The sequence below is a fragment of the Vollenhovia emeryi genome, unplaced genomic scaffold, assembly GCF_000949405.1.
Source record: "Vollenhovia emeryi isolate VEMERY1.0 unplaced genomic scaffold, V.emery_V1.0 DF939126.1, whole genome shotgun sequence".
Taxonomy (NCBI): domain Eukaryota; kingdom Metazoa; phylum Arthropoda; class Insecta; order Hymenoptera; family Formicidae; genus Vollenhovia; species Vollenhovia emeryi.
The window spans coordinates 574,526-584,807 of NW_011967240.1; the positions used below are offsets into that span (position 1 = coordinate 574,526).

General features: G+C 36.8%; 1 protein-coding gene across 1 annotated transcript in view; it reads left to right on the plus strand.

Annotated features, from left to right (window-relative positions):
* LOC105568971 (alkaline phosphatase-like) overlaps positions 1-10,282 on the plus strand; it is a 182,438-nt gene that overhangs the window by 24,088 nt on the left and 148,068 nt on the right. Inside the window, exon 2 of the mRNA XM_012025057.1 lies at positions 527-774. Coding sequence (XP_011880447.1) covers positions 527-774 — 248 coding nt within the window. The remainder of the gene's footprint in view (positions 1-526; positions 775-10,282) is intronic.

Below are 10,282 nucleotides of genomic sequence, written 5' to 3' on the forward strand. Positions count from 1 at the left end.
GGCAATTACAAAATGCATCGTAAATTAATTTCACGATTCTAAAATTACAAAATTTATATTTATTTTCAGTGATTATAAGTAATCCTAATATGTCGTCCATTTCGCGATGGAAAAGACTTCTAAAAAGAAAAACGAACAACGTTTACTTTTGCACGCTTTTGCGCGGTAAAAACAATGGGGGTAGAGGAGTGAAGAGATATATAGGGAAAGTGGAGAGGAAGAAGGGGAGAGAAAAGGGAAGAACGAGAGAGAGAGAGAGAGAGAGAGAGAGAGAGAGAGAGAGAGAGAGAGAGAGAGAGGGGGGGAAACCAGGCGGCATCATCTCGGATATAATTTTAGTTTACGTATTGGGGGGGGGGACGACTCTGCGTAAATACAAACTGTTGACCCGCCTTTTCTGACAATGAGACTCGAATCCCGTTACGTACGACCCACGGCGATGTTTCATCTCGCAATTGTGACAATGTCGCCTATCCGATTACATCGCTCGCGCGTGATATATATATCGGGACCTGTTTGTTCACAGAGAGGGAAGCCTGGTATGAAGCTGCGACGCGGGCTATCGAGACGCGGATCAGGGACGCAGCGAGTAACAGCGTCAGCGGCACGACGCCGCCGGCCGGGGTGGCGCGCGGCGTCGTCCTCTTCGTCGGCGACGGCATGGGGATGAGCACCCTGACGGCGGCGAGGATCCTCGCGGGTCAGCGTCACGGGAGTCCGGGCGAGGAGACGCAGCTCGCGTGGGAGAAGTTCCCGGCGGTGGCATTGGCGCGGGTGAGTACGCGAGAGAATTCATCCCTTTTTTCCCACCCTTGGAAACACGGCACGTAAAACCGTTGCTTTACGTGCATTAAATTTGTTGCGGTAAACTGTCCGGGGTCGAAGCACGCAAATCGCTAAATTGGCGCACGTAAGACCGACGTGTTACGTGTTGCGCCGAGTTCACTCTCTGTAAATTGGAAATTGAAAAATGTCTTCGAACAAACGAAAACGGTGCTTTGTGTGTAAGACAAGTTATACTTGCTAACAATAAGATCTCAATTTCCGGCATGCGCGGCGGCATAACGTTTCGCTTTTAGGGCGAATTTTATCTTAGCGTTCTAAGTACAGTATCGATTATTCGGCCACTTTAAAAAGTTGATTATCCTTGGTCGCGATGGTCCGACGTACATATGAACAGAAATCTCAATTTACATTGAAGACGTTGCTATTACATTTATATTGTTTATATTTTCTTGTTACAGTCTTTCTTAATATTTGGCGCTTGTTTGTCTTTTTTCGAGAATTTTGTGTGTAAATAATCGATAACAAGTATATTACTTCAGCTCGCCCGGATATTTGACGTCTTATTGTATAAACCCCTCCCGTTGACTGGGCGAATTCCTTGGTAAAGTTAAATTTTTCTTTGGTAAAAATTGGATCGGATATTATTTCCCAGAATACAATTTTTCGCATGAAATAGTTCGATAACTATGCATGAAATGAAAATTCTATGTTGAGATAAAATACGCGGAAAATAAGAGGAATAAAATGAGGTTTTGTTATTTGTCCGCATCATATAGGTGTACCATAGGGAGCTTTGATTTCCAACGGTTTTTAATAAAAAAAAGCCGCTGCTATTATCTCGACATTTTTCCTAATTAGGCATTTTTTATGGTCAAAAGTGATCACACGCAATGTCCACATCTACGATTTGTGCAGATTGCACTGGTGAGAACTATCGCGCGTGTTTTTTGTCCCGATCATGACGCGGATAACGAGAGAAATTGCTGATGGCCGTTTATAATATGCGCGAAGAAAAAAAATCCAATGTGCTGAATTCACTTCGTTAAGGCAGCGGGATATTTGCATGCAAATTTAATCGAAACGTGTGTACACACTCTTCTACGTGGATCACAGTTCGCTTATTCGTATTTTAATTAAGCTTATGGTAAAATGAGTCGTTCGTCTGCTTTTCTTTTGTTTGTCGCGGACATCTTTTGCACCGCGCACTGCAAATAAAAGTATCCGCGTATTAATAATATACGTGTCGTACTTAATTAATATGATTAATGTGAAATTCATTAGTCTTGTTTTGCCAGCGAGTTCATTAAAACTCGTATCCCTTTTATTTCCCTATCTCTTAACATGTATCAGGGGTTTTTGTTGATCCTCTTTCGAATTTTCCTTCATTTTCCCCGGTTTGAGCAAAGACACGATAGATCGAAAAACTTTGGCGAAGACTACAGAGTATTTAAATCTCTCCAAGCACTCTGTACTGGAGATTTATTTATCGTTGGTACTCCTTCGTTATTGTGTCAGAATTGAAGATTTATAACAGATTTTCTGTGTGTCCATTTATTGGTTAGTTTCATAAAACGAACGTCGCTTGAAAATAGATATATTTTCTTTAATCGCGCTATTGAAGATTAAAGAAATATAGAAAAATTGTCGCGCATGGAATTAGTCAAATGTATTTATTCCTCTAGATAATCTAGATATATTTGTGATACTAAGAAAACGTAATTAGAAAAACAACTCATTTTTTGTGGATTTTATACGACAGGAACGTAATATCATATCTCGCGATAATTTTACTATTTTACAATTCTGTCATGTAGAAAAATTTACATATGAATGTATAATTTTTGGAGATTTTAACAGTATTTTTTCAAATTTACCATATCTAAATGTAATTTAAATAAGCCGATTTATTTGACGCTATATTTAGCATTTATAATAATAAAGTAGAATGTTATTTAAGCTAATTCAGTTTCAAGAATTTAAATACGTAATGAAATTATGAGATAAGACAAAAACTCTTTTTTATTATAATTTCATTTCAACTAAATTTCACTTTAATTTAGGATTTATTCATTAAAATGCTCCGCTTTAAAGATTAAATGCATTTCCTAAGAAGTTTTCATTAAAAGAGTTCAACTTTAAATCTCGTAACATTTACAGATTAATCGGCCAAAAAAGTAGGGGACAATGTTAACGCGTCTGTAAATCAATACACTTTATATGTATTGTAATATAAATGTGCATTACAAGTGCAATATAAAACGAAATTTTATAAGTGATCAAGTACTAAAATATTTCTAAATTAATACGCGTATTTGAGAATTTATGTCACCAATCCTAGATATAAATATTAATTTATCATTAAACGCGGCTATCTCGTAACTTTTAATTACGACCAACTCTTTGATTACTTAAAAAAATCCAAAGTTTTAAAATCATAGTTAAAAATTGACATTGAGAGTACAAAGCGATTGTTAAACTCTCTAATTATAATTAAATATGATTAACCTGATAACTCGTGCACCAACACGCATTGTACTCTCAATGCCCATTTTTTAATTCCACTTCGTTAATTTCATTATCGAGAAAGTCCTTTGTTAACTTGTTCCTTTTAAAGTTGTCTTAAGAAAAACAAATCGTACGTATGATGAGTATTCTAACACACAATTATTGATAACAGCCTTTTGTTAAAGATCGTACGATTGTATATGATGTATAGTTATGCAAAAATGCATGTCCAAGATCAAGGTACACTTTCTAAAGTTGAAATTATACATAACGTGCTACAAGCGATCAGTTGTCGAAATTTATTTTCAGTAAGGGGGATTCAAACATCCATCACGGATGATATCGGTGCCTGCCCACAAATGCGCGACCATATATGTATTATCCCTCGTACATTCGCCGTGTATCGTTTTGTTCCCCATCCGCCACATCGGGTGTGGTTCTACTGTACTTTTCACTCCGAGAATTGCGCGTTTCGAAGCCATCGAGAAGCCATGAAATTTGTCAGTGAAGTCCCGGAGGATTTTAACACTTTAACTCTGCATTGATTACGGATTTGCTTATTACCCCGTTGATACAATCTCGCCTTCTATTCTTCTTGAACAGAAGGCGCAGTTGAAAGCGAGCGATTTCAAGTCGAAGTAAAGCTTTTGAATTTATAGGACTTCCGAAGAAGTGTAAGATGCGCACATACGACGTTCAAACTTTACTAGAAAAATTTCTTTTACAATTTAACTAGGTCGTCTCTCTCCACTTTCTTACGGTGAAAAGTGTCGCGAGACGTTATATAAACTCTTAACTTTCGTGCTCTCTTGAAAATTTATGTCGACTTAACAATAAGCTAATTTGCACAAATATCGATTTTGCCGTTGCATTACCTCTCGATGGTGGGGAGTAAATATTATCTCTGCGAATTGAAGCGCGTTTGTGGTCCTACGACGTGCGGAACCTCTCCTTTACCTCGTAATTTTTCTTGTTCTTTGTCAAGTAATATTATTGTTTCTCGTTCCTCCCTCTCTCTCTCTCTCTCTCTCGCGTCTGACTTCTCGACTAGCACTCTCGTCCCTTGGTGACGCACCTGGGAAGCGTTGTTGGTCGGGAACAAAGTTTCTCGAATAGTCCCCTGGGAACTTCCTTGAAGGACTAGACTGGTGTTGATAGGGGACTTGTTTATTTTCGTGCAGATGTAAGCAGGCCAGCGTTTACAACAGTCTCTAAACGAAAACAAAGTACGAGCTGCATATGTAAATATGGGTGAACCATATCTAGCTTGAGGTAGTTTAGCGATTAACCGCTTTGCTCTGAAATTTGCATTGCGTTATAGGATCTTTAGGTTTTAATTAAACTACGAATTGATCAAGCAACGTTTACAGAGCAAATATTGTTAATTTTCCTAACGAACATGTCAAGAACATGTAGATACAATTGAATGGTTGGCGTAATCTCTTGGCGATCCTTCATGACGCAAATCTTGTGCTACTGATTTTTATGCTTTTTTTAAATCGTAACTTTTTAATAAAACTTCTATGGACCTGTAATTTTTTTTAAATTTTATCCACAGAATATACTGACGTAGTTTGATCGTTAAAACTTGACACACTCTGTATATTTTCTAAACAATATTGGTTTCATTAATAATAATTTGCTGTAACGATGAACCGAGAAATCAATTATCGGGGAAAGTTCATGTGTTTTCCATATATTTTGATAAACGTACCGTCAGTTTACGATATCAAGAGGGAGTTTATATCTCATTTTGCCAGGTTTTTCAATGCTATCGAAGATAGACATTTATATGTCCAAGATGTAACGACGTCGAACTTATAAAATCGTTTTATTATTGTCTTTTATACTAGTAGAGTATAAAAGAATAACTTTATTATCCTTCCCGCGGAAAACTTTTTCTGAAATGTTCTCGACGCTCGAGATTACTCATATTTTGCGTGCGTTAAATGCAAACGGTGGCAACGGATATTAAAATATATTATATCATTCGTGAAACTGGCGTTTGATTTTTGAATGTCTGTCGCACGTGATTGCCCTGTGCAGTCGACTGTTAACCTTAAGCATTAACCGATCATCAAATTACATGACACCTGCCCGATTGGGTATACACCTCGGCGGTAGAGCGCCGCGCATCACCGGTCTAACGATTTATTGTCGAAACACGTAGTGTGTGACATTTATCAGGATAATAATTAATTGTGGGTTGCGCGAGGGGGAGGGTGCGGATGACTAATGGCCAAGCCACCCTGGCGCATTGAACCGACATCGATCACTCGCGTATTTGCTATCTTTGAAACCCTTGCAAAATATAAATCGTGATTCTGCTATTTTCAAAGTGTACTTGTTACTTTGCCCTGAATAGAATGGCTACTCTACATATTCGAAATTAAGATTCTACTCGATTGCATCGCGCGTGATTACGTGCAAGGATCGCGAACTCCGCGATAAATTCATTTTAGAGCGAGTTGTTGCACAAATACCGTGAAATTAATCCTTTATGATTCCTTTTAATTTGTTCAGTTATGCGAATAAGACATTTGACTCTTTTTTATTTTTCCAAAACACTTCTTAACAATCAATAGTCTTGAAATACTTATAAATTTTATTGACGTTTGATAACATTCGTGTAATGTTTATTCGAGATCATGTACAAAATATCAAAGTTATTACTCTCCACATTTTTACCGAAACTCGGCAATGCAAAATGTAAATGAATTAATTAAGAATAATTAAAAAAATATACCCGACACAAGGCGCTATCGCGTTTTTTATTATTATAATCAAAACGAGAGAGAATCAAAGTTAAATATAATTTTCTATCACAACTATTGCAATTAATAGTATTCTTGTCAATGTACAGTAAGTTAAATTTTCAACATAGCATTTAGCATTTGGCTGTTGTACATAGATATTTTATATAATAAGCGAATGAGCAAGTTATGCGAATATGGGACGCAGTTACATGTCGAATGACTATAGCGAACAATTACGTGTTTTGACAATAAATCCTTCTTATGCCGTACATGCGCATACGCGTCTCTGTGGTTAATGAACATAGAAAGTGACACAATGAAACTGGGTTACATCAGTAGCGATGCTTCTTCATGGAAAGGGAGATATTAGTAAAGTAACATCCGTAAAGACAAGTAAATTACTCGAATCACCGCGGCATAAAATATTCTGTCCGTACAGATTTTCGCGGACGCACGCTGATTAAGCCCTTTCCTCGTGCTTTGAATATTTCGCGCTGTTAAATTTTTGAATCCTCTTTTTTTCAACACCGCGGTGACCGCGAGGAGAGATACAAAGAGTCGCTGAGTCAAAGCGGAAGCCGGAATAGCGAGCTCCTGTTCTCTTCTTCCTCTCCTCCCGCCCGTCTGCAAACATAAAAATAATTCCGCACTCGAAACGCCTGCCCACTGACACGTTTTTCATCGCAAATTGCGTCAATTTAATCGAGGCACGGTCCGCTAAATATCGGACAAATTGCGCGAAATTTACAATCGCGCGTTTCATTTTGCATCGCTTTACCATAAAGTTTTCCCCTGACACATTTTCGAATAACACATTTAGGTGAGAGCTCTTTCAAACGTTTAATGCAGAGGTACATTTCGAAGTGTGGATAATTTACTTAAAACAGTGACAAACCTATTAAATTTGGCTTTGTGGAAATGCAAAGAGAACACACGTGTACCGGCGAAAGAAATATTAAGGTTTTATCACCATTAAAGTTCTAACGATTTTTTTTAACAAAATCTGATCAAATGATTTATTTATTTGGCAATAATGTCTCTAATGTGATATAAAGAACATTTTAGAAACATCTTTAATTCTGGCTGAGGTAATACTTTTCGCAATAAATTTTCTGTGTTAAAAACACATATCTGTGTATCTTAACTGGCATTAAAGGTGAAAATTGTTAAAATTAAATATCTAATTGTAAGCTAAAAAATCTAGTATTGAAACTTGCAATTTGAGAAAAACCGAAGAAGCCGCGAAAACTGACTTATCGAATGTTGAATCTCTTTCTTAGCGTTAGTGCTTTTTCATATTTTGAACAATTTTGAAATACGCATACTTATATAAATTTTATTAATATTTGAAAATAATTGTACAGTGTATTCGATAATATAATGCCATTTACAAAATATCCAATTTATTATTCTCAATATTTGTATAAAACCTCGGCAATGAAAGGTGTAAATAAATTAATTAAAAGAACAATTAAAAAATATATAGGTACTTGACACGAGGTGCTATCGCGTTTAGACGTGAGAAGTTCGATTCGTAACGTACGAATGTATGCTCTCTTAACTCGATTAATTGATAACTTGAGAATTGATGAGGCGCACGCCTCTGTTCGATTTATTCACTTCTGTTGGGGATGTTATTCATACGGGGTTAATCTCGGTATAAGTAGAAACACTATAAATCTGGCGAGTTGACGCTTCGAACGCGATGGAGCGTACCGTCCGCGATTTTCTCTTCCTGTCTGCGTGTATGCATAACACGTTTTGCGCATATTGCGATTCCGCGAGATGTTTCCGTCCAACGGCCGCGATCTCCCCGGACGGCCGAAAAGCGAAAATACATTGTAACAAACGACTCGTTTCCGGCGACCAAGGCGGGCACGTATCGTAAACAAATGAAGGACCGGGGGACAAACTAATGAAACTTGCAAATCGATCACGTAGCAAGAACTAACGAGAAATTCGCAGTTTGATGGCGTCACGGTTATACAACGCGCGTTATGAAATAATAATCCGCCGTCGACTCGTCGAAACAAATTAGTTGTAATATTTCACGCGAAGAAAATACGATTAAACGCGGCAACTCCGAATTTACGTCTCAAACAGATGAAATGCATCGACGTGAATTACGCCCGTATCGGCAATATCATATTTTAACGCGATATGTAATCAAATTGCGGTAGAACGCAATTTACAAATGTCTAATGTAAACTTGCGCTCGCAACAACTCACTGACAACGAGAATATCTGTTCATTGAATGTTCAGATACATGAACAGTATTATACTGACATATAGTTTCGCTGACAACAATAAAGTGTTCAGTGATGTGCTCTATGGGCGGGTGAAGAACGTTATCGAAGATGATTTTACCTCTTGCATTCGTTATGCGCGAACCATTGTTCTTCTTTATTCTTGTACAGGAGAATTGAATACAACTCTTTTTAATGAATATGCAAATCATCGAGTTAACAGTATTTTTATGCAATGTTAAGTCATATTTTAAGTATAGCTCGTAAAATTTATAAAGTCGTTAGGTTTCATACAAAATAAATTATCATGGAAATTTTTCCTCCTGAACGCGACGGCAACATTTTTATTATTTGTTTCGATGAATATTTATTTGCGTATAACCGCACATTGAATAAATAAAAATTTTTTCTCATAGTATCATATTTCTCTGACATGTAACAATATGTAGCCTTTTATTTTTTACGCTTAATAATATATTTATTATCCGATCTCCGGAATTCGTATCTATTTTAGTTTACCCGTAAAGCAAAGTTAAAATTGAACGAAGCGAAATGAAGTTGAAATTAAAAAATTAAAGTTTGACCCGTGAAGCCGAACCTGTCAAGAGAAATATATCTTGAATATTATTTTAGCTGTGGCACATCTAATTTATATTACTTATTGCATTTTACATTTTTCGAGCAGATTTTTCATAATTAAAGCGCAATGTTTTACGGTCAAATTATGATTTGCGAAGTTGTATATTACTAATGCTTCTACTCAATTTTACGATTGTTTAAACTGTCTATTATTTCCGTGTCGGTGTCAGTTGAACGTTACATCAGGCGCAGTATATGTCTATTGAAACAGATAGAATAACAGATAGCTGTAACGTTGCAATATCACTTCCATGAATCATACTGGAATGTTTCGCGCATATTCCTAGCTGTCCCGTAATGCTTAAGATAGATTTATACGAGGCGTCCCGCAACTATCATACAATATTTTAACAGCATATTCTAAAGATTAATGAAACCGAAAATTCTCATACGGAAACGTCGAGATTGCAATAGCTTCCGATTTATGCTACGATTAGCCGAGAGTGTAACGTAAAGTTTGCGCACCCCTGATATACATGCACATGCATTACGTAATGATTTATCGTCTGCTATTAATTTTTAATATTTACATAACTTTACCTTCTGCGTATTTCATATAGCGCGATAGAAAGATGTGGAATTTATTGTTATCTCGGTAGTTTCGTATGAGAGAATAGTCGATTAGATTTAATTTTCATAATATGCTATTGAAATAATCGAATCTATCGAATGTATTCGTCAACGACACACACACGGAAACAAACGACGTTAGTGACAGCAATTGGATAAATATTAATTTTATACTATTTATTTCTTCCAACTTTATATGCATATAATAACACCGGTTGTCATAATGTTGTGACGAAAACGTAATCTTTCTAAAAACGGTAGCCGCATTTAATTTTCTCCGAGGACAAAACTTTTTAAATTAATATTGCATTTCTTTATTACTCGGGCTTGTTCCTTTGCGTGTGTACAGAGGACCTCTATTTACAAAGAAATTGGATTTAAGAGGCACGCACTTCATAATCTCTTTCCGGCTGTGCTCGGCTACGCCCAGAAAATCGTATCTCCGGGAAGTTGCTTGAAAGTACCCTTTATTGAAGTTCTCCTGTTTGTATTTTCGTATTTGATCTTCGCTACTTTCACGGATTTGCTTTCTATTTGCATACTTCTAAAGATTTCAGCAGTGCCTCTGCTAAGCATTTCATGTTTTTGCACGAGCGATTTTAGAATAAGCGTAAAGCCAGATAACAGAAATTGTAAACTTCCCGCTAAATCCCGTAAACCATGTTGAACAGGCGTAATTATGTACGTGATGTACCACATTTACGTATTTTGGCTGGCGGTGGCTGAATCACTTGAAACGCGATGAATATTCGTTACTTTTCGTTTCCTTTATACGAGTC